The sequence below is a fragment of the Colias croceus genome, chromosome 13 (genome assembly GCF_905220415.1).
Source record: "Colias croceus chromosome 13, ilColCroc2.1".
Classification (NCBI taxonomy): Eukaryota; Metazoa; Arthropoda; class Insecta; order Lepidoptera; family Pieridae; genus Colias; species Colias croceus.
In genome coordinates, this window is record NC_059549.1 from 6761162 (window position 1) to 6788216 (window position 27055).

Here is a 27055-nt window from a genome sequence, read left to right on the forward strand (position 1 = left end):
ATCATTAAGTAATTAGAGTAAAAGACTTTAGCATTAGCTGGTACAAAAATACTCTTACAAATTTCGATAACAACACTTAACTAACAGCTTAAACTAAAACAATAAATAGTGTGAATGGCATTGGTTCACGATATGCAACTTGGCAAGTCAAATGGTTACGCGCATTGCATTGTACACGAAATAACGTTTAGAATACACAATTTTTGAAGATCCGTATTTTACAAACTGAAAATTATAAAGATTTTATTACCTTATTTTGAATGTAAAAATAATATAAAGTGTGTGAAAAAGATATAGATCAGTCTATAAAGAAACTATTGGATTTTAAACTTTCAAATTTTGTTTGAAGGATGGATCTAAGTGTGCTATGTCCACGCCAATATGCTCCCGATTTTTATTCAAAAGCCAGGAGAAATAGCTAAATAATGACCAAAGATATAATGTTCTCGATCAAAAAACTATTGTATAGACAAAAATTTATGATTTATATAACTATGCTGGATAAGAATTATTGTTGAATTATAAATCCATATTCATAATATTACAATAGACTATTTTTCACCCTTGGTACTTCAATTGACTTATCTTGTATCTAAAAATATAGTAGGTACCTATAACATTAGCTAATATGAGGTGTTATTAATTTTACAATAAAAATTTATTATTTATTGAATTACATACGGATCTTCAGTAATATAACAGGCCTAAGAATATCACTAGTTTATTGCTTTTATGTCTAACCAGTTACACTTTGGTACATTATGTACGTATTTAAAAGATAATAATAATTAATTAATACAATGAATATAACATACTCCAGTCTTCAGCGGCGTTTTTCTGAAAAAAAAATGAACATTATTCGTAACCAAGCATTTTAATGAGTAATTCAAATCTATTTACATTTTTAAAGATGAATAAGGTACAATTTTGATTGAAAATACAGGTAATCAATTGTGTTCTCAATAATAAATTCTTAATCTTTTCTAACTCTACAGCACTTGATACATACGTTAAAATCTGAAATAGTTCGTCTAAATAATTTTATGGGAAACTAGCGGTCCGCCCCGGCTTTGCCCGTGGTACATTTTTACGTTTTCTCTCCATAAGAACCATCCTCGTACTTCAAGAAATGTAATAAAAAAAGAATTAACGAAATCGGTTCAATTGTTCTCGAGTTATGAGCTTACCAACACATTTTGCGATTCATTTTTATACCTATTATAGATTACTAGATTTCCGCCCGCGGCTTCACCCGCGTTTGCAAAGGTAAAACCCGCATAGTTCCCGTTCCCGTGGGATTTCCGGGATAAAAACTATCCTATGTGTTAATCCAAGTTACCCTCTACATGTGTGCTAAATTTCATTGTAATCGGTTCAGTAGTTTTTACGTGAAAGAGTAACAAACATCCATACATCCATACAAACTTTCGCATTTATAATATTAGTAGGACTAATCTCATCAAACTAGGAAACGGATTCTTTTTAATTAAAAATTTAAATTCAGGTATACCACTTTCATCGCATTCTATTGCTATGCACTATCGAGCATTTTGAACAGGTGAATAAAAGGCCTTTTAAATAGGCCTTCCATTCCTTGCTTAGCCCAGTTGAACCCTTTCTTTTTAAATTCATTACATTGTTTATTACAACTAAACTATGTTTAACTAATGAGAAAAGTCGAGAAGTAATCAGAATTAAAAATAAGGGGAAGTAGGGATCATAAAATAATAATGGGGTTCTTTTGATATGAAAAAGTATTATATTAAATTGCATACTACATTATTTATAATTGACTATTCGATACATCACATATACCTTCACAGCGGTCACTTCCTTGCCCCAGTGCTGAGGTCCTGCAGCTCGCTGCTGTCATCACTGGAAGCGCTTGGGCAGCCGTTGGGCGCGCCTGCCATCATCGATAGTGGGATGGTGATGAACTGCGGCTGGTTTGATGATGATGCTGAACAAATTGAGAAAGTTTGAGCGATTTGTGTGTTTTTGTAAGTGGTGAGATAGTTCAAATTTTTAAAGCAGAATAGGCAAAAGGTTTGCGACAGAAAGTCGGAAATTCGTGCTATTTGATAATGGTAATGTTTATAGAGTGAATTTAATAGACCTTTTCAGTATTTCATTAGATTTCAGGTTTCCATATGAAAAGTATGTGTTTAAAATATTGAATAATTTAATTTTATATCAGATATAACTGAAATATGATCTAGCACTAATTAAAAGTTTAAATACATAGCTTGTCTTAAAAGTCTTAAAATACTACCAAAATTATTGACATAAAAATTATTTCATATCAACTCACCTCCATCCTGACCTTGATTAGCTAAACCTAAGATAAAGCTATGCGGGTATCCCATAGCCAAATTGCCCAAACCTAGGTTAGTGCCCAATCCATCTAACCCCACGCCAGCAAGCACCCCCGAAGGATACAACATGGCGCCCCCGGGAAGGTCTATTTTGGGCAGAATCCTGGGTAACGACGGTTGACTCGATTTTGCTTCTATTTCTTGATTGGATGAGGACGTAGAAGGTTGGTTATCCGCTTGAGAATCCCTATAACAAATTGCACAAAAGTGTTTAAACCGCGGTACCTTGAATTTTCCTTTACAGGCACGTTAGTGAACTTTTTTATTTTATTTTAGTGAACTTTAAGTATTTGTAAATAGATTTGGAAACAAGTATTTCACGCATTGCGATAATATAAAAATAAAATCACAATATGTTTATATAAAAATATACATAAGTTGCAGATTTGCCCGTGCATAGTACCGTTTTCAGCATATGCACTCAAAATGAGCACACCCAGTCTTAATGCTCCATAAGATAATATAATGCATTGTGCAGGCACTTATTTAAAAATAACAAGAATGATTAAAATTCTTTTGTTACAATTATTATTCATGTTATTTATCTTACCTATTATAAATTATCTTACCTATTATTTACTTCTTCTCTGCTATTCCACTCCTTATGGTTTTGCGGCTTGTCGTTCAGGCACTCCGGTTCGCTGCCACTCTCGTCTCCGCTGTCGCCTGAAGTAGCTGGTTCCTCCTACGACAAAATAAATAAATATTAAATAAATATTTTTATATAGGTATTTCAGACAAGCTAAGATGTGGTCTAAGATGGTACGCGCTTCCCTAGTACCTAGGGGACCATAGAAGAAAATCACACTATGCAAATTAGATTAATATTTATTATAGCCATTTATACAATTGTTTTATATGAATAGTGAATACCCAGATATAAGAAAAAATGTAGATACATAGAACATCAAAAATTCAAAGTAAGTATATATTTCTAAAAATATAAACAAATAGATAGATATATATTATGTAAATTGATTCAATTACAGATAAACGTCGTCGAAAAGTTCTCTCATCTATAAAATACATAATATTATGGTACTTATACGGTTGTTTTAACGTTTACTCATTGCTTCAATAAATCCGCACCTTCCTGATTAGGAACTAAGTATTCCATGATTAGATTCTAAGAAAGCCCCAGTATGTATGGAAACTTCACCGCAGTAATAAAATCGAATCCCTGGGACACTTCACTAAGTTACAGTTATGAAATCTGATGTTTTAAGGCCCCAAAGAAATGTTGAAGTGTTAATCATATAAATAAATAACTAATATCTAACTATGTATATTATTAAGAAACAGAATGGATAAAATAAGATTTTTACTCTGCGGACTGAATATTCCAAATGCTACCAAATAGACCGGGAGATATTGACATAAAATTTCGAGTCATTTGTAACAGGATGGCGGTTCTACAGGGGTCTTAGTACTCAATGACAAAAAGAAAAATGATGGTGTGAACGCTGGTACCGGCGGCTTAGTCGCGTGGGCGTTAGTCGAACTCTTCGGAAAAATAGCGATTTGTAACACAAAAATTGTAGAATTTACCGATAGCCCATAAAAAAGAAGTAGGCGGTAGTGTCATACCATACTTTTCCGGTGTGACTTACAGCCCGCCATACCGACGCGAATGTGTTGATTTAAAAAAAACAATTCAACCATTTGTACCAGGCTAACTTTTAACTTATTTGGAATCGTCCGAAAAGTATGGCATAGCGATTTTCGTAAATGGCTGCACGACGATGGTTACCTGTGCAAAAGTTAGCCTGGTACAAATGGCTGAATTGTTTTTTTTAAATCAACACATTCGCGTCGGTATGGCGGGCTGTAAGTCACACCGGAAAAGTATGGCATGACACTACCGCCTACTTCTTTTTTATGGGCTATCGGTAAATTCTAAAATTTTTGTGTTACAAATCGCTATTTTTCCGACGAGTTCGACTAACGCCCACGCGACTAAGCCGCCGGTACCAGCGTTCACACCATCATTTTTCTTTTTGTCATTGAGTACTAAGACCCCTGTAGAACCGCCATCCTGTTACAAATTACTTGAAATTTTGTGTCAATATCTCACGGTCTAAAAACGTTACCTACTCAAATTTTAAGTTTGACAGCCATTCACAAATAAATGTAAAATTTATGAACTTAATTTTTTTCTTTAGTCTTTTATCAAACAGACTAGCTGTTGCCCGCGACTTCGTCCGCGATTAGGTCGTTTTTCGTCATTCGTCGTTTAAAAAAAATACGTGACACTTTATTTTAAAATTTTCTCAATTATTGTCTCTTATAAAATTTAACTACATTAAAATTGAACACTCTGATAAGAAAATCTTAAAATCTGAAGAAAACATGAATGTGGTTTAAATTCTACATTAGATACTTAGTATCAAATAATAATCTAAATTAAATGTAGATTAACAGTTTGAGCACACCATTATAGAATATGTACCTAAGTATTAAATTACGTTAGTTTACATAGTAACTTTACTAAAAACACGATGACTATCTTTCGCGCTCGATACCACAAACTAAGCATGTTTGTGGTACGTGGCCCGCGTCACTTGACCCCCCGCGAGTTCCCCTCCGTTGCTATGCGAAAATACATTCGTCGCCTTACTGTAGGAAAAATTGTAATACTGTGGCCTGGGCGTTATAACACGTCCAGGGAGTTCCTGAGTGCCGATATCACCATCTTGAGGAAAAGCTTCTAATGTCGATTTAAAACTGCATACATACGAATTAACCTGTTCTAAAATTGTGAAATGAGTTCAGTTTTAAATTTGAGAAATATTGATTTCTTGTATTCCACTATTCGTTGTAGTCGAATACAAAATATATTTAAACAAACTTAGCTTGGCCTTCAGGCAAAAGGGATCCTATCAAATGTAATAAGTATAATAGATATTAAGTAGTATTAGTTAAAATATACTTTGACTACTTTGACTGTTAGTTAAAGTTTATTTTTACTAACAACATGTAAATGAAGAAGAAATAATAATTACCAACGAACTAACCTTTTCTATAAAACTTAACACGGCACATTTTTCAAATTATCTTGCTCAACTCTACTAAAAAATTTGAGGGTTTTGTTGGAACTTTAATATGTAAAAACTATGATATATCTAAACTACGATACAACTTGCATGCGGAAATGCTCATTACAATTGTGAATCTAAAGAATAACTAACAACATACTGTTCAATTTTATTGAGCTGATGAATATCTTTTGCCTGGAAGAAATCACCGTCGCCTAACAAATATAATGTGTTTTCTTATAAAACCGTTACATAATTTATTTTATCTACTTAAATAATGAAAATGATATATTTATAAAATATAAAACATATTATGTAAAATGATTAAAAATAAATAAATGAAGCAATTACGATTCAAAGAAAACATCTTTTTCAGTGTGAAAATGCTCTAAGCAATCCTGGATGATGAACTGTATATCATGTACCTACTCTGATCCCAGTACGGTCGGTACGTCGATAGCCATAACGATAAATATTATAATCAGATAACCGCAAAGTCAAAATAAAAACATTACTTGTAAAGTTGTGAGTGCAAAATTTACGTTTCATTTGGCAATAACATTTTTTTCGGTACTAAAACGTAGTACTTAGTTTGATATGTGGTTGGCTGCCCCTCCTCTCCTTCCTGAAAAATATCCTCCAAAATTTCCCGAGATACTTCCAATGATTGAACCATTGGACGTTGGACATTAACTTCAGTCAAAAATTGACGAAGCGGATGATTACTAATTTCCACTTAATCCTCGCTGCTACTGTCTTTATCATCAAATCATCAATTTTCAAGTGGTATAGTAAAAATATCAGCAGAAATCGTCTTCCAAAGGCGATATAATTTTATTAGCATTGAATCTGTAAATAAAAAAATCAAAAGTTAACTGTAAATCTATAAAAAAAGCTACTTACAAATAAAATTTTATCAAAAACTTCTGTTCCCAATGCACCTCAAAATAATAAAAGAATCATTCATTTCATTTCATTTCATTTCAATAAATACCTGTAAGTAACAACTTACCTTTTGTGGGAACGCATGATGGTGAAAATTCACAAAACACGAAGATTGCATTTGATATTTTTGGTTTTATGGCATTCAATTGCTTTATAAATATCACTACATAGTATGAAAAAAGTCGCTTTCTGTGTCCCTATGTCCCTTTGTATGCTTAAATCTTTAAAACTTCGCAACAGATTTTGATGCGGTTTTTTTAATAGATAGACTGATTCAAGAGGAAGGTTTTAGTACATAATTTATTAGGTTTTAGACAAAGCGGACGAAGACGAAGCTAGTAAATTTATAAAACACGAAGATTTTGGAAGATATGGGTTAAAGAGTTAAATAAATAAATAACATAATTATATTTAAATTATTAATTTTTAACATTGTGTTCAGTAGTGTTAACATGTAAATTGATTTGATTTTTACTAAATCTCATAGATGGCGCTGTTACAAAATTAACATTATACAACTTACATTCTTTAAGCTATGTTTCTCTTCCCAAGTTACTTAAATGGCATAATTTTTATAGTGTCAATATAGATATTGTCAAACAACATTTATATATGCGTCATTTGATTATTAATTTCCAATAGTTAACGTGTAAATTGATTTGATTTTTATAACATTTAATAGATGGCGCTGTTTCTAATTTGTCTTTATACTACTAAATTCATTAAACTGTTTCTCTGCCCAAATTACGTAAATGACATAGTTTTTATTTTGTAAAGCTAGATAATAGCATGGCTTACTCGAAACCAACATTTAAACATGAGTCTTTAGATTGTACGCTGTCGTAATACACGGAATACGTAAGAAAAATAAAGGTTCACAGCTCCTCCCCCGTAGGTGATAGCTTGATAATATGTAGCCTATAGCCTCACCCGACCTGTTAGTAATATTCATGCAAAATTTGAAGTCAATCTATGCAGTACTTTTCGAGATTAGCTCGGACAAACATACAGACAAACAGACAAACAGACAAACAGACAAACAGACAAACAGACAAAAATTCTAAAAACTATGTTTTTGGCTTCTATATCGATTATAGATCACGGCCCAGGTATTCTTTTAAAAAAATATTCAATGTACAGTTTTGACTTTCCTACGATTTTATTATATGTATAGATTAGAATAATGCTATATACAATGCTTCATAACAAAATTCATACATTCCGGTTAGGTAGCCAATACGTTATAACAGGCCATAATCTATCTGCATACCAAGTTTCAGCTGAATCGATTTGCGTGAAAGAGCTAATAGGCACTGTATTATGATTATATTTGACTAGTATTGCTCTCTAAACGTTTAAAAATTTGGTACTATTTCTTTTATATTTAAATGCAATTTAGAATTTAGTAAATACAAAGAAAAATTGAATGAACTGCTCAGAACTGCTGAACGTTTATATTGTTTTTCGTAATACATAAATTTTGCTAGGAAGTAACGATCGAGATTATAAGTTAGTAGTACCTAGTTATTGTTTTAGGTCTATAGGATAAAAACAAACAATTTAAAAAATAAAATAAATCAATAACTTTAACTCTGCCAACACTCAAAAACTAAGTGCAATGTGCAATTAACAAGTAATTCGAAAAAAATTATGTTCAATTAATACAATCTTTCTTAATTTATCTATTCATTCGTATCACAACAAACACTTCATAATATATTAAACCGAATAAACTCTTTCTTAATTTATCTATTCATTCGCATCACAACAAACACTTCGTATATTAAACCGAAAATTTATTTTAATTACCTCTAATATTATCCGGGGCCCTAAAACAAAATCTCCAATTGCCTAGCCGCCCGCGCCCCTATCTATTGATTTCTGAAACTTTTCTTATCGCTTTCAAGTGAACGAAGCCAATCTGTACGATAGGCATATTTGGAGAGGAAACATTTTTCTCAAAGGGAATTTATTATTGTAGCTATGATTTGTTATGATAACAATAGGCTATTTGACAGTATAAAAAATAAATTACTTTTTTGTGTAATCCATATATATATAAGGTTTTTGAAGCGATTTAAATTAATAAATGATATAAATAATAATTTATTTATTTATAAATCGTCGAGAAAAAACATCATATTTTTTAAAATTACCACGTGACCGAAAACATCCATGATTGGCTGCATCTGCTATGACGTCACAGCGGCGTAAATAACAAATGATCCCAACGTTTATTCACGTAGAATTTCGCTTTTGGTTTTGTTTCTTGTATAACTTATTTCTTGTGATTCAAGGTGTCTGTAATCAGTTTTGTTCTTTATGTGTTAATTTTGTTTGTCATGGAACCTAATTTCGAAAAAGCAGGCAGTCGAATCTACCTAAAGTGGACGCTATAATGGTTGGCATGTTCTTTAAAAACAACCCAGAATTTTACGCTCCTCAATAATTGAAAAATGTGAAAACAGCTACGTAAGTTAATATTTCAATCGTCATTCATTACCTTTTTAGTTAAATGTACCTACAAACATGAATGACAATAGCACAATAATTATGAAGTATACATTTTTTAGGGTCCTTTGTTTTTCATTTCAGCCATCCAGTTTATAGGATTGACGTGTTTGTATTGATTATTTTCAATATCAATACAAACACGTCATCATCAATTTATAAACTATATATTATCATTATCTTACCTCAAGCAGGTACCTAAGTAATAAGACGATTTATACTATGTATTGCAAATAAAATAAACTGCCTACTAGGTATTCAACACCATACTTACATCGAAGTGGCCTTCACAAAAAAATATAACTGTTTTAATTGATATATCTAATATCACTTGGATTTCTGCGAGCTAACTGCAACCACTTTCTACGCATTTTTATATCTTTTGGAGCACATATAAATACCTAGTTTGTCAGGGGTTTTAATAGTTGTAATTCTGCATCCAGGAACTACACACCAATAAGAACTCATTTTCTGGTATTTAAACAGATTAACTTAATTATACTATAATTAAAACAAATACGAACAATAAGTACTAGGAGCAAGTTAATGTTTACGCCGCTGTGACGTCACCATGGTCGCGAGCCGCCATATTCTTCAAAATTGTGTTTTGGCGGCATATTTGAATATCATGTTTTTATTTTCCATTTTCTCAATGAATAACTACAAAAAATTAAGAAACATGTGTTTTGTGTGTTCTATAAACGTATCTTAATAATTTGAGACAGTTATCAAAACCTTGTCAAATAGCCTATTGTTTATACTTGGAAAACAGCCTTTGATCTCGACTGTAGTGTTATTATGGAGTTTAGAGGTTTGGGTAAATCTCAAATTAACGTTGAAACTTTTAAGTTTCTATGTTGTTAGAAAAATGTTAATTTGATTAAATATGTGTAAAATATAATCTAGGTACCTATCTAATTTGAATCTTTTGAAAAGTACATGTACATGCTTGCGATATACCTAGGTACCTAGTAGTGTTGCCCAAATGCAAGAACAAGACGAGACTTAGCCAGTCTTGGTCTTGGTCTTGCGCCAATACATCTGGTCTTGGTCTTGGTCTTGGTCTTGCGCCAATACACCTAGTCTTGGTCTTAGTCTTGGTCTTGCGCTCCCAGTCTTGGTCTTGGTCTTGGTCTTGCAGCAAGAGTCTTGCAAGTCTTGCAAGTCTTGCAATTACCTATTAGTCTATTACTATTTATTAAAGTTTACTTTAAATCTTAGAAAAACGTATTAGAATTGGAACATTGTGAGCTTGAATTAACATAGCCATAGTAAAGATCAAGCAGATTAATAAATAACTAGTAATGCGCATAGGTCCAGTTTTTCATATTCTTTGATACAGATTTTTGCGTCTCATAGAATTCCTAAGCGTACCTACCTAGTTATACACCGAACTGTTACACCTAACTACTCAGTGAAATAGTGCTAAGTCCTAGCTGCAAGACGCAAGAGTCTTGCAGGCTATGTCTTGTTCTTGCTCAAGTCTTGCACGGTAAGTCTTGGTCTTGGTCTTGCTAAAAATACGCGGTCTTGTTCTTGGTCTTGGTCTTGCAAAAACGCAAGACGCAAGACCAAGACTGCAAGACCAAGACTGAATTTGGGCAACACTAGTACCTAGGTATATGATTTTATTATATTGAACCATTTAAAACATTAGTACCTAAAGGCTTTTTTCACTAAGGTAATGTGTAATTAAAATAAACTTCTGATTAGTCTCCCATAAGAACTAAAGGGATATGAAATTACTTCAAAATATTTAACATTCATCAATACTTTCTTTAATTAAATCAATTAATGATATTAATGTCATTACTCAAAATTAATATCAGGTCAGTTGATTTATTACCTGTGTAATTATAGTAACACGGTAGCTGTTTTGTTCTGTCGAAACTTAACCTTAATGTGAATGTTTTATTACTTTAATATAAATCCAATTAACCTTATCGTATTATATTAATAAGCGTTATTGTTGAATGAAATAAATGTATATTTAGTGCGTTAAATCAGATATGATTGTGAGCAAATTAACAATGCTAACAAAGGATGATTTGATACGTCGACTGTAGACCGATACTGTCTTGCATTAGTTTATTGTGGATACATTGTTTAAATATAATAAGTAGGTATTATATCGTAAATTTATTAATTGGTTCATAATTTTAATTGGAATCATAAGAAGAGTTAGGAGCGAACTCTATGTAGTGAAAACTAGCTTTATCTTTAAAACAGTAAATAATGTATTAATAATGTTGTATACATTTATAATTATCACCTACCATCCTCGTTTAATTCTACTTATGCTATGAGTTCGAAAGTTAACATGATCCAAATACTGAAAGAAATTGTAAGAGCTACCAAAAACCCGTTGGCTGATCCATTTCAAGATTACATACCTATTACGAAAATCTAGACATATCCTTACCTACAATTGAACACTACTAAGTGCAAAGAAAAATAAACGATCCATACAAATCAAGCTTACGCACCAAGAGCGTAGGTGTAGGCTTTGTGCCGCCGCACTAAATAATATTAATTGCTAACTAACTAGTAACTACCGTCTAACGCACTCTCTGCCCATCTGATAAAGTACTGGTCGCAAATAATCTATTTTACACCATTGTTAAGACGCGACGTGAAAATTGAAAGTAAAGCGAGAGGAAAGTCCTGAATCCTCACGATATAAACGTGGAAGTTTGTGAGGATAGATTTGTTAGGTATAAGGTGTTTTAGCAAAAACAGCTGAATATATCAGTGTAGTTATATTTATTATAAAAAAGGCAGTTAATCAGTTTCCTTACATTTGTCTCCTGAGTTCCATTCGCGGTTCTATAAAATTTAAACATTTCAAATTAATTATTTAATAACCTTTGTATAGAGGTTTGATATGTAACTTATTAAGGTTGTAGAAGTACCTAAAAATATAGTCTTTAAAATCAATGCAATATCTCCTGCACTGCAGTGTACAATAAACTCATATTGTGATTATGACACCAAATAATTAATTTATATGCTTTATATGCCGACGGTACTGTGCGTGCTACAATCGGCAGCAGGCCGCTTTTGGTCAACAATTGTTTGGACCGCCCTGTGACGTCACAATACCTTACCTCATTATTGTCTAAACTAATTTATTCCGCTAACTTTTCATCACGAACGCTTTAGATATGGTCCATTTGCCTTTGTGAGATATGCCCATTGTGATCGGATAAATCTGATGCACTTTTCTTCTTAAAGTGCCTTCTCCTGGGAGGTTGGCGATCATTAGGGCTATTTCAATTTTGGAAACCGTTGTTCTGAACAATGATTTAGTGCTCTTCCCAAACCATTGACGAAGATTTCTGAGCCATGATATCCGTCTGCTGCCACCGCCTGCCAGGTCTCCTTCTACCTGCCACTTTGCCCTGCATGATTAGTTGATGCACTTTTAGGATATTTAAATAATGAAAATAAATACCTTACGACCTTCTACTTAAATCGGTAAATATTTAGGTAGATATTGCAATAAATAATATGCAATTCCTTTTTAATTGTCAGAACCTGTTGCTTTTTATTACGACTTGAAACAAATCTTTAGTATAATTTGAATGAGATTCATGAAAAAAAATCAATTATAAGTGAATACAAATGTAATTCCTCGAGCTTTTTATATGGCCTTAGAATGTAAAGAATTTGACGATTATACATGCATAGCATTTTTTATCTTATCTACTTTACATAAAGTTGAGTAAACTAGTATTGAGATGTTCAACAAAACAAAAACATACACATGCAATGTCCATGTTTATCAGTCATTATGCAATCCATTGTTCTACAGAGAATAAACATCCCTCACAATAACGCCAATTAACTTATTCTCCTATGCGCAAATAAAAAGAAAATGGCCGAAAACATCGAATAAAAGTAGACGGAATTTATGGTAATACGCTCAATTAAGACTGCCATCCATACCCGAGTAGGTATAAAAGGATATTAATTAATCACAAATAAGTAATTAACCCGTAACTGGTATCCAAAAGTAAATGCGAGTTTTTCCGGCCCATGAATCGATAAACATGAAAAAAAAAAAACATAAATTCTATACAAATTAAGCAATTCACTGTTTCATAAAAGGCCTATTGAAACCCTTGCTTATTCCGTAAAGTGGTAAAATACGGCTAACTATAGAGAGAAATGCTTCTATAGAGCTTTTTAATACGGCGATTTTGAAGCTCTAACTTCTAAGCGATTTAATTTAATGCTCCCGCTAGATGGGTCGCTGAAAATATGATGTAGAATCAAACTTTTCCATTAGAAAAGTTCCGCTAGCATGAATTTATGAATAGTATTTTTATAGCTAAAGTGTTCCTACACTCCTAGTAGTTCCTACTTTTTTAAGTGGATAGGCAGACTTAGTACACAGTCCCACCTGATGGAAAGTGGTGACGATGTCTAAGGTAAGTAGTGTCTAACTGGAGAAACTCAAACGATAAATGCAAGTATAATAAAATAGCTGCTCCGCGCGGTTTCACCCCCGTGGCTCCACTCCTGTTGGTCTTAGTGTGATGATATATAGCCTATAACCTTCCTCGATAAATGGGCTATCTAACACCGAAAGAATTTTTCAAATCGGACCAGTAGTTCCCGAGATTAGCGCGTTCAAACAAACAAACTTTTCAGCAAATGTAATTGTAATTGTAATTTATATCATTTTAAACAATCTTCAGCTTTATAATATTAGTATAGATTTGCCAAAACTTCTACCATCAGTACCTAATTGCACAGAAAATACCACTCTGTTACATGCTTTAAAATGATAATTTAGGCTATCTTATTCAATGGTCAAGTGCAATTACAACCGCTTGTAGTCGCATCCCATTCTGTGGAGCCAATGCGCAGGTGCTAAATTCTCAACACTGTAAGATGCTGTGACACAAATGGTAAGCCTCTGTTCATTCTGATAGACTTTCAGTGGGCTTAGCACGTGTAAAGAAATGACTGGACATGTTTATTACCATATTATGAGAGCTTAACAAATGATAAAGGGACTAAAATTTGTAAGTTTTTGAGGTTATAAATATTGTTTGTGAAGTTTATTATATAAAAAAGAGCTTCGCGTTCTTTTTTTCATAATTTAAAACATTTTCAGAGTTTGGAAGAAGTATCTATTGTAAACATTTCATCTTTGAATTGTCGTAAAATCAATATGAAACATATTACAGAATTTCAAATCTCCACTACAAATAAGCTTTTTAAGCCAACGAATGTATCAAACCGCTAAAACGCCAGCGTTACATCAAACAGCCGCAAAGCGCATTACAACGCGAAAACAAAGCCACGAAACCATCGTTATCCAACTTTTCATTGAACAAACAAATCGATTTTAATCTATTCTGTCAGTGCCCACGCGGCGTATGAAAACACAGCTATACAATGTATGGAAGTAGCAAGCGATTGTGAACATTAGCGCGATTGACAGGAACACGCCGCTTGTTACCACCGCCAGCGCTGAGATGCGTATCGCCTCTGGGCCACTGTTTTCGGATCTTTGTAGGTGCCACTCTGGAAGTGTTATAGCTAGATTTGGAGGGATTTTAGTTGGGATTGTAAGTGGTAAATCATATAGAAGGGTATGAATGTATGAATGCAGTCTGATAAAGGCGATTTGCGATGAAAAGTGTCTTTAATTAGTGTCACTTTTTTCAGTGGGTTTAAAATTATTTACTTTATTGGTAAAATTCCATTTGTAGTCATAATGATTTATCTTGATCACAAAAAGTAGCGTTACCTATTGTTAAAAATTATATATGAAAATAATATTAATCAATTTGAAAGCTAAAAGCTCTATATTTAAGAGAAAATAATCTTAAAGTATAAGAAACATGTAAATGCATGTCATAATTTTCTATTATTAAAAAAAATCATATTCCTATCAAAACTGCTTCCATATTCCTAGTTCCTACCGAGTCCCAATAGACATTACATCCGCTACTAAATTATAAATTATACCGAAACTTTGACAAAATATTTCATGATTACACATTACTGTACTTCTATAAGAAGTATAGTAAATATATTAATTCTGAGTAAGTATTTGAATGAGCATTAATTCGTTTCGTAGCAGCTTTGGCATTTAAATCACATTGCCGCTTCTAGTGGTCCTATATCCACGGACAGCTCTCGGGGTGTAAATGGGTGCATAATAAGCATCCATTCAAAATCAAGGAGACATTCCGGTATAATGGGAGCTGGTACACATGTTTGTGTGTTCGTACGCCTGGACATTTGTATAGCCCGGAATAATGATTTACTATATATATCTACAGCGTCGATTTTAACCATCGAGTTTCGGGTGCGAACTGCGGAATTTCGTATTGTTTGCAAAGTTTTTTAAGAATAATGAGTACTGAATTTTAATATTAAATTTTATCAGATTTTTAACCGAGTCACGATCGGAAAGTGTCGCGGTTCGTTTCTTGCCGATAAAAATACAATTTTTACGGGAACTGGTTGTCTTCAAATTGTTTGGAGATAAGCATGAGATAAGTACGTTTTTCAAATAATGAGCAAAGATAATATATTGTTACGTATTGAACTTTAAACATGACAGCGAGAATTTAATGTAAAAGTAATGATAATTAATTGAAATTAATTATTGTTCCATGATTTGTTACAATTTTGACAATACGATAATTTATTCGCCTACAAATAAGTTATATTTTTTTTAAAGAATAAGTGCTACATACTAAGTTGATGTAACAAATAACAATACAAACAAAACACCGTTGCATATCCCTATAATATAACCCTAGCATCTTACTTCTGTATCTACCTTAGGTACTTAATAAACTTCATAACTATAACTGAATTTGATTTCAAAACTATTTTTTAGATTTGTTAGCAATACAAGTTCTTAGACCACAATGTTTATAGAGCATTACCGACATCGCTATCTGTAGGTGTTGACATGCGTCCATTATACAGTCCCTTCGAACCTACCGAAGGCAGATAGCTTCGACAGATGAATTTTAAAGCCTGAAGGTGCCAATTACCGATTCATTTTTAGGTTTGCAATCTGGTAGGTAGCATGCGCTTATGTGAAAGACACCTATCGATGTACGTTTAAAAAATAGTAAACGATTTAAATTTCCGTGTACATATACTTACGAATTATGTTATGAAATTTCTGTTTTTTTATTATTATTATTTTGCTCTACCTGTGCCGGCGCGGCGTCGATTTAACCAATCTTAATAGGATTCCCGTTAGGTTCTTCCTTATTACCTAACTATACCTAACTTTTATTTTATTACTGTGAAGGCATAAATTATTAATTTGTTGATTATTAATTTATTAACATTTAAAAATTAATATTGTCAACAGTAATTATTATACAAGTCACACTTGACATCAAACTTATGAAGAGATTATTCACCAATTATACAAGGGAAAACAAAGGGAATTTTTATTTAACATTTACTCGATTCTGTTTTTATTTAACGGGGACGAAATTCTCTCATGCGTAAATTTCGCGACACGAAAACAAAAGCTCACATTTTCAGTGTAGAGTCATTTAACTTGACAATGGAAATTTTAATTTGTTTTTCTAGAGGCTTTTTCGGTTTATTTTGTAAGCGTTAAAGGTCTTTATTTGCTGTTGGTATGTGGCAACTCTTGCAAACTTTTCAGTAACCATGGCAACCGTGCTAAGTTCCTTCTAATTTATTTATGTGGAACATTTCAATATTTTTCTCATTTTTATGTCTTTGTGATGGTGTTTATATTTTTTGAAGTTGCTACTATGTTCAAATGTTCTGTTTATTAATTTACCTATAATTTGGAAGACGAGCCTCTCTTTGCAATGAATCAGTTCAACATAATAAGAGTTTAATGCTGATTAGCATACATATAACATTTATTATTAAGACACAATTTTGTTTAATCCCTCCACCAATCAAATAGATAACAAACCCGTCTATTTAGCAAATTCACTTCAACTTCACAAAGAGCCTTACCAAGCGAATAAATGAACATTATCAAAAAACTATAATTCACGTGCTATTTCGCGTCCTGTGCATAAGGAAGTAAGGAGCATGAAGTAGCCAGAGCGCACAACAGCCGGTAAGATGAAAGCGCGTTTAATATGCGTGACGTAATCGCCTCTAATGGTGGCCCAGCGCCTATGGGCTATGACCATTGTTATGGGATTTATTGAAAATGGCAGAACACACATGGGACTCGCGATCCCCAGCGACATGTAATATTATACGGTAATGAGAAATGAAAGAGTGCTTGATTCTAAATGACCTTTAAATCAGACGGGAACATTATGCAACCTGTTTTTGTTCTCATAAAGAACAATTTATTGGTCGACGTTTAGTTATCAGTTTATTCAAACGGCTTTTATGATGAATATGTTACTTTTAGTTTTTATTAAGCATTTATTTATTTTATGAGACGATTTCCGGTTATTTTTATTTATTCGATGGGTGCAAAAAGATTAATGTGATAAAGCTATTTTTACTCTACATATCTTGAAATTTCCCTTAAATGTTTCAATCACTTTCCATAACAATCCCGTCATAATCTACAACTTGATAATATGAATACACAGATAAAGAGATTGCAATTTCTTTCGACGTATCAATTTTAAACCCATACGAATCATCTCTTGCAGTGCAAATCTCATCATTACTTGTTAGCTACAGAAAGAACACGATACTAAGGTCAGTAGTTCGTACATGATGTATAATCTTGCAGTTCGCACCAATCCAGGCCCGCCCTGCAGATTTGCGTGGCCGTGCAGCGTCGGCAAACATCGGAATCATCGGTGGCTGAGCGTCGTGGTGCCCGGCGGCTGAGTGCCCTTTAGTACTTTTGTAAATCAGTACGGGAACAATTTTTGAAGGAAATCTTCAATTTTTTTATAAATCTTAATACGTAGTGAAGTAAAGTAGCTGCAAGCTGGTAGAGAGAATATTGAAAAAATGCGTAAAATATGAAATCATGTTTGCATTACAGTGCAGGTAATGAAATTTATAACTATAATTATTTTCAGTGAAAAATATTGGTAAACTACACATAATGTAAATAGCTTAAATGATGAATATTATGTTAAAAGTAAAAGCACAATAATACTCAATCATCCGAAAAATAAAATCTACGCATCACTTAAGGACACAGTTGTATAAAAGAAAATAAACCAAATCAACTTGAAAAATAACGGCACAACAATCACAAGAGAATTTATTCAGAGTGTAAAGTGTTCATAAGATTTCGCCTCAGGTATTCGGCCTATCACGAACAGATTTATCCGACTGCACAGAGCAAGGATTTAATACCAGCGATATTCAGATCATTTGTCATTACTTCGGGATGATAAGACGCTATGAAGCTTTGTTTTCCCATACTAAATTATTGGCTAGAATGCTTACAAAAATCTACAATTATGTTAAGCTTTAATTTCTAAATACATCCCAGTCCAACCAATATCGTATCAAATAGATAGGATATTACAGCAGATTGAAGTATTTATATTATACAAAATTTACCATTACATAAACCATACCTTTATTAATTAGCTCATACTTAATACGAATTCATCTCACTAGGAATCCCTGCGTATGATTTCTAGTAAAGTCTTATTACTTCTGATTCTCTGAATCTGATTTGTTGTTTACTTTATAGCTATGTTTGTGTGTACTTGGCCGTAATGAAAAATATTAGCGAAACAGCTGATGTAGTAGCCAGTTTTTCAGAAGTTACGCGGAAAACTGAGAAAATAAAAGAAAATAAATAGGACGAAATCATTAGACGCTTTTTCGCAAACTTCTTATCCATTTAAAGTAAGGAGACGTGAAATAATTTAGAATAAGGTGCAAGCCATTAATAACTTACTATATAATTTATATAATTTAAGATAGATGCAATCAATCTAAGTGGTAAGAGACACTCCTACGCGTAATAATGTGTTGGCAGTCTGTCCAATCGTAGATTGATTTATTATATTATAGCACACATACATCAAACGTTAATACTGGAACACAAACATAGGGAATCAATTAACTCTAAATAAAGGAATCGTAACATATTTATATACAATTAAAATAAATGATGACAACGCTATTATAAATATTGAGCTTGCAATTAATTTGATAAACAAAGAAAATTCATTGCATTATCAGACTATTCATTACAAACAATACAAAGTACTGTTAGTATACAGCTGGTTTATAACTTATTATTAGTGGTAAAATATAAAAAAAATATTCTCTAATGAACGGCTCTACATTTTATAAGTTTTATTATATTTGGTACTAAAATCCGTTTCCTAATCGCTTTTCAGTGCTAGTTAAGGAAATCTCTCGAAATCAGAATTAATTCTCGTAAGATAATTTGTTCGTACTCTAGAACGGAAAGGAATAAGATAATGCACTTATGATCGCTCATTTCACTATTCAGGCTTAAATCTTTATTGATATTAAACTGAATTCTGGCGGAGGTCCAATGCAAAATCTAAAATTATTATACCAAAATATGGTCGTGTTATAGAGAAACGCAATTAAGGATATATAGCATACGATAGCATAATACTCATTTCATAATTTTTGCCAGTGACATATTATATGCGACCTCAAATTCTAAAACACAATTTTACAGAGCATAACACGTTCAAGAAGCTCAAAGTAGAACTCAATCACATCAAAATAGAATCACCCAGCGTGTAATTACATGCACTGGGCGTATCATCCCACATAAATCAACTCCCAAATGCATTAACAGATAGGTCACTGTCACCTTATAAACGCGGCCTGATGGATCTTCTTCACAATGGGCAACGTTGGACGAGTGGAGGCAATCACGATTTAGGGCCTAAATGTCTATAATCGGCCGTCATTGTAGATGCAGTTTATTCATAATCGCCGTAATGGCGGCAAATATTGACGATCATTTGTTGGGCCAACGCTGCCCATTGTGAAGAGAGCCCATAACTGGGCAGGATCTAATAAAATCTGCTTTTGACAGGTCAGTCAACACACGTCATGTCAATTTGTGACAGCTGTCAGGCGAATTAGAATTGTTGGACGTTTTCGGATTACTGTCCTGTTGGTTCTGACTGTGTTGACCCTTATCGGAGCGTGTGAGTATGATTGGGAGGTTATTGCTATGAGTAAAGAAGGTAAAGCAGTTGGTTAATCGGATCGTACGATCATATTTGAGAAATTTCAGGGTTTCGAACAGGCTTGCATTTTGGGGAAAAATATGAATAATAAACATTGTACTGAATTTCAGTTTCAGGATTAAAATTTTCGTGATTGTACAATATTCAGCGAACATTCCGTGACAGCACTCAACAGTAACAGATTGGTTTTAAAATATGCACCTCCACGCTTCAGTTAAATAGTCCAAAACAAAAGCACATCAATAAATCGATGCGAAAGTAAAAACATATCGATAATTCAAATCAATACAAGCGCGTGAACCTAGGAAAAACTACTAACAAGTGAGCTACGTAAAGGTCGGTAGCAAAAAATACTCCCGCTCAATATGGCACACGAGTTTCTCACGTGCTACCGGGAAGCGAACCCGGAACCCCGCGCTCCTGGGAACGTCGCAGGAACGTGCGGCCCGTACTGCCTATCTATAATTGGATAGCTAAATACATATTAAAGATAATTACGGAATACTATCTATGTTTCGATTCTAATGATATCTTTTTATGAGCGGTGAAATATTGTCGTGTTCGGTGTAACGACTTGTTAACGGTCTGTTTTGTGTGCTGTGCCATTCTATATAGAGAGCAATCAATAAACAATATCTATTGAATAATTTATATTTTTATCATTTATTTTGCAAAAATAGTTTTATGTAATACGTAAAACAAATTAATATATCTTGCCTTTTTTAAACTCTTACCTAATGGTAAGAGTTTAAAATAATTTGATTGATTTTGTTAAATTATAATTCATAACATATGAATACTGATATCAGATAATATGACTAATGCTACATTTAGGGCTTTAATGAAGAAACATATTACACAAATTATAATCAAATGACCATAAGAAATAGGTATACAAAATACTTTCAATTATGACTTTACCGTTACACCTTAAATTCTTCCATAATCAGTTTTTATCCCTGCACATATTTTGTCTTCATATGGTCAATTACTGACTTAATAATACATACTTTTATATGGAGGATTGAATAAATTATATTTGTTCCGCGTCTAGAGCACGCCCGCAGTAGACAGCCTGTCTTTGTCCACCGCTTAGACAACTAGAGGTGCGCCATTAAAATAACATCATAAATATGTAGTTAGAAGTAAATTGTTTCATGACTCATTTTCTTAGCTTCTTAGATAGGGAAAGTGTTAAGGAACACTTAGGATACATGATTAATTTGCTTTATATTATAATATGTATGCGCGCTTTAATTTAATTTAATTTTTCATTGGAATTCATGTTTCATTATATTTAAATAAATTAACCATTTTAGGTATTTATCCGATACAATAAAAACATATTTATTCTATTTATTTCTTTACTTTGCAGAATTTACAATCCTCAATAACCACCGGACAAATCAGGTACAGGCGGCGAAGACAATACTTCATTGCTTAGCAACCACAGAAGCATCTGCTTATCGAACAACGGTCGGTGCCTCATTTGCTGAACAAATAAATATATAGCCATCGTACGCACCCTGACGGAATCTCGCCTAAGGGCCTCGCCAAATATGGACCGGGAAGACTTGCGACTTTATATTCCTGACTTGTCGCGCGCGCAACAAAAAATTACGTCGAGAGTACTCCAACGTAGCGTGCCGGGCTAACAAGGGCTCCCACTCGCGAATAGTTCAGGGCTCCCACCCGATAATTAATTTCCTTCGTTGTCAGTCCGAACACGTGGTGCGTTTTTCGAACGCTCGCCGCAAGTAAAGATTCCTTATAATTGTTACGGTTTTTGTGCTAACTGTTATCGCGTTTAAGTTGCTGATTTAAATGTTTAATTAAATTTTAAGCGGTTTCAGAGCTGAACTCGTGCAGAGCTGCAGAATAATTGGTACTCGACGGTGGAAGAATGGAATTGTGCAAATGCATTAAAATAAATTTAAATTCAATTTTACCTCGCAATTTTTGGATAGCAATTTTCCTCTATAAACATTTTCATAAATTCGTGTGATGATGGAGCTCAGTTTTATCACAAATGACTGCATGATAAGGGAAGTTTATCAAACTTCTGCTTTGTTCATTAGGAATGAACGGATTCAATCAATTCCAAAATAATAAAAAAATCACAACTCAACAACTTTATAATGCAAATATAAATTATCATATTATACGCAAATATATTTTAACGATGCATTTTAAGTCTTCGAAAAGAAAACAAACAGGTACATCGAAATACTAACGACATTGTACCCAGACAATACAATTACTACGCGGTATCATGTTTTACGCTAATAAAGTGTACACCGAAGATATCTGTGGCATTAAAATCGATTCAGAAAATCGTTCCGCACAAAAACCGGCTACAAATTGTTTTGATCATGACGCGAATGCCCTCGGAAGCATTTGACAAACTTCGCGGCCTTATTTTGGGAAAACATCACAAAGGTATGAAAGAGATTAATTGCTCCAAATAGGCCCTGTCTGGAATATAAAACGCATGTATTAACGAAAGAACAACTGTTAGAGACTTTGAATTGCATTTGTATGCAATTCGAGTATGGAGAAAAACAATTAAGTATATTTTTACGAGTAAAGAACCATTGCTATTGTTCTGCTACAATCTTATGGCGTAAATTCTAATGTGCATTTGGTTTTATTAATTTTATTGAATGTGTAGCAGAAAATATTACAAATAAAGTTCAGAATAACGACGCTTTCCTTATAACTGATACGCAGTTACGATTACATACAAACGCAGCGAGCGAGCTTTTTCATGTACAACACACCAAATAATAATTGTAATATAAAATATTATAATGACAAACAAACTTCAATTTTAATTTCTCTGCACAAGGTGTATAACTATTTAGCATAATTTATGTAACTTTCTCTCTTTTCATATTAATCTAAAATCATCCACAAAAATATTATTGAAGACCTTTAATCACTATAATTAAACTTTAAGTTGCCTTCTTACAAAAAAAGGTGCGTATTTTTTTAAATTTGTGATTGTACTGCCTTCTCCAAAGGCAGTACAATCGTTCAGAAAGCAACATTTTTAAAAATATCAGACCCTACCGACTATAGTATCAAACAAACATGAAAAATTTTTACATTTTCCAACATTTCATAACTAACACAAAGTACTTGACTTTTCTCTGCGCCTTGTTTTGAAACACACCCAGCTGCTTATATTATGTTCAATGTTACACTTGTATGTATATTGTATAACAATATGATTATCTAAAAGGGGCGATTGTCACAAAAAGTGTTGTGATCCTTTCATCATTAATTTGATCTGCAAGTATGGAATGAGTCTATAAGCAAGTGTAGCAATGCAGCTACTAAATGCAGCGTAGCTCGATCTAAACTAATTTATTATTTATAACGACTACAAATGGTAAGCTTATGACTGTAATTGTAAAAGAAAAATCGTTATTTATCCTCTCAAATACTCTCTGGGAATAACTGAACTATGCTCGAATCTCGTTAGCTCCAATCAAGATCACCATATACGAACGGTTTAATAAAAACACGATCAGCAAATACAAACAGCGAATTATGTAGTAATTAATAATTATCTCCAGTGAGATCTGAGTGGTCAAACAGTACAATATATGATCTTATTTACAATTCAATCAGACAATTACATTCAACCTTGCAGGGACGCCCTGCTGAGGAAAAAATACTGGGATTGGCGAAGCAGTGCTTAGTACGCTCTGCCTTGTCTATCGATAAATATTCTTATCATTTTGATGACTTGTATGAATTTAAAGTTCACTGCTAATGTTGTAAGAAGTTTCGATGTTTATTTACTTCTACTAAACACAACTTCGTACTAAACACACACTTTTAGAGTATTTCACAATTTTTTAATAAATAAATAGCTAATAATTATCTTTATATTCAATTATTCATTGAAACAAAAGAAAATACTTCGTATATTTTATAATAATCATGATAATTATTGCGATTATCATGTCAGAATACTAATGGTATTGGTTATGGACTAGTTTTAAGATTATCTATATTCATTGCTCATTTTTCATTGATTGCTGATTATGCTGATTATCATTGCTGATTATCTATATTCATTGATAATTTAAAGAAAATATTTAAAGCGTCCCTATATGGTAGAGTCTGCATTAATATTGCTTAAAATTCATAATAGAAAAACAACGTCTTTCTTCTAGCATGAGGAATATCTTACATAAGTGAAGTCATTTTAGGCGCTGCTACGGTCATAGTATTTTAAAAGTATATGTTATTTTAATTAGTAACGCTCCTAATTAAATGTATTTGTTATGGATAAGAAGCCATCGATTAGAATACTACAAGCCAAGAACAGATATGAAACCATTATCTTACATTGTGGTTCACTTTTTACTCATTTATATCATTCCTTATAGCGCAAGTTTTAAAATGTAATTTATGGCATGCCATATATAAATATTGAACGAATATACTTCCTTTTAAAATAATATTGCAATAAAAATTCATAGTGTCCAAGATTAGACAACGCATTGGCTAAATAATTTCTGTCATTTTTAATATATTGTAGAAAGGAATTTTAATAACTATTACAAACAGCTAGACAAAAAGCAAAAATATAGAGGAATTCGTAATTGAAAGGTATTAATATTCAAAACGACCTCTCTTGTGCCAGGAACGCGGATCAGTCAATATAAAATAATTAACAAGTGAACTCTGTGGGACGCATCGCCATTATTCCAATCACCTCACCGTTAGCAGAACGCCATATTTAGACAAAACATCTGTATCGAAGAAACGTCCACTTCGAGTTTAATAGAGTTCTAAACAACTCTAATATCCCATTAGCTATTTGTGTTCTTCGGAATTCCGGGACACCCACGGCCGATACGTTTACGCGTTAAAAACCGAAAAATCTAAACAATTTTGGCCCCTATCCATATTTATACGTATCCAGAACTCTTAAACGGTGGTCGTACGGAGCTGAATTCCTTTACCGGTCCAATAAGTTTTTCGTGTGCAATTAAACATGTGTGATGACTCCGAGACGTTGCCACGCGACTCCCCTATAAGGCGCTCACCTCTCTGCACCCTCACCACGATCTACACCCGCAGCCGCACGAATATCAAAAGGCATAAGTGCTTTTTGTGCAAATTTACAATTGAAACCTTTAAGTGTCGCTATAGAAGCGATGCCAAACGTATCGCTCGAAAATCTTTTGAGATTATTACGAAGCGGGTAGAAATTAAAATGGTAATACATTCATTTTGAGCTACGGCATTTCGAGCTTTAACGGCGGGCGAAGGTTGCCTACAATAGCGTGTAACTTTTGAGATATGAGACGTTTTATATTTAAATGAAGCGAACAAGACAGGAGGCCGCCACACGTCGAATTCCATACGTTTCTCGGACACGATTTAGTTCAAAATAGAGCGTCATTAAGATAGCTGAGGTGTCGTCGTGACTGGGAAAAAAATTAAGGAATCGGAATCGTGGGTTGGCTAGATGAATTGGATATAATGAGTGGTAATGATGTTCGCGATACTTTAATGGTGGTCGCCTGGCAGTGAGCGCAGTGGACACTACAACTGTCAGCTGTGATTGCGCGTCACGACGGATTTGACGACGATAAATGATCGTGTTTGTGACATTTCATATTTTTGTGACACCCTGCCCGATTGGGTTTTGCGAAATAGATCCAAGTATGACCAATGTTATCGGTATATTAATGAGTAGCGTAGTATGTACTCCCTGTTCGGATTCATTCATTGCTCTAAATTTCAGTTAAAAGTTGAAATCAATTAATGAGCTAAAATAATTACACAAATGTGTATTTATAATAAATGTGAAGAAACCAAAAATAATTATGTGTAAGTACAATTAACATGAAATGTTTTTTCAATATAGGGAGTTGATTTCAGCTTGACTACGAGAAATTGTAAATCTACAGTTAAATATTATTTCAAGATCTGTGTCGAGTCCAGTACAATCGGCATATCATTAAAACTAAATAAATAAACTATTAACAGGCTAATTCAAGATAAATAACTGCTCGTCGAAAAATAAAAATATGTTGTACATTAATTACAGTTTTTGCTTTACATTCTGAGGAATATGGATAAGTGGATATTCCCAGAGGATTTCTCACCGATCAATTATACCTACAAAAACTGAATGAATCGATACAATTAAGTAAACGTCGGGGCGAACAAAAATTTTGCGTACCACAAAAAAACATTTGGAGTCGATCTACATGACAATGCGCATATCTGTTCGTTACGTACGGCTTGTAAATACGTTATTGTATCTGCCGGTCGTCTGTCCGTCTGTCTGCCCGCTTGATTTGTTCCCCGCTCCCGCATAATGAAGGTGCAAGTCCGGCCAGCCCGTGACAGGTAGCTTGCGAGCGATTCGCGATGATCGATTCTCCGATTATAATGGATTGTTGTGCCCACAATCGATTATACACGGTACCGAGTTGTCGGCTTAATTATTGTTGACGTTGACGAAGAGGTTAGGATTTAGTTGTTCACTTAATCGATTCCGGTGTATGTAGATTGGATCGAATTAAAACTTGCACTATGGATTAGCTAGTGTGATGATAATTGACTATTATTATTACAAATAACCATAAATTGGAGAAACACTAAAAACTAATTTCACTGAAACTGTATCTGCATTAGATAAATCTCTATATTTATATCTGTAAGCTAAATCTCTATATTTATATCTCTAAGCTCTTCCAATTTGCCGATAGTAAATAAGTATACAAACAAACAGTTCATATGTATGATTTATTATTACTGACAGCAAATATAACACAACAATTTTAATGATCTCAATCATAACGCTCTTATACAGTGCAAACCATATTTTTCTATGATAATTTTCAATATTATAAAACATAATAAAACGATGCGTTACTGAGGTCGGTGAATATGTTTAACACACAAACATAACAATCTATTCATTAAAAAGCGTATTCGTAACCAGAAATAATATTAAACATATTCCACAATAACATAGGGGATGGATTGAATCTGAACT

The 27055-nt window shown here is 33.2% G+C and overlaps 1 protein-coding gene across 2 annotated transcripts in view; it reads right to left on the bottom strand.

The window, feature by feature from the left end:
* Positions 1–1815: 1815 nt before the first annotated feature.
* LOC123696814 (serum response factor homolog) overlaps positions 1816–27055 on the bottom strand; it is a 172019-nt gene continuing 146779 nt past the window's right edge. For both annotated transcript variants that reach the window (XM_045643182.1, XM_045643181.1), the window contains 3 exons: positions 2945–3060; positions 2312–2562; positions 1816–1960 (listed from right to left, as the gene is read on the bottom strand). In XM_045643182.1, coding sequence (XP_045499138.1) covers positions 1827–1960; positions 2312–2562; positions 2945–3060 — 501 coding nt within the window. In that variant the 3' untranslated portion in view covers positions 1816–1826. The remainder of the gene's footprint in view (positions 1961–2311; positions 2563–2944; positions 3061–27055) is intronic.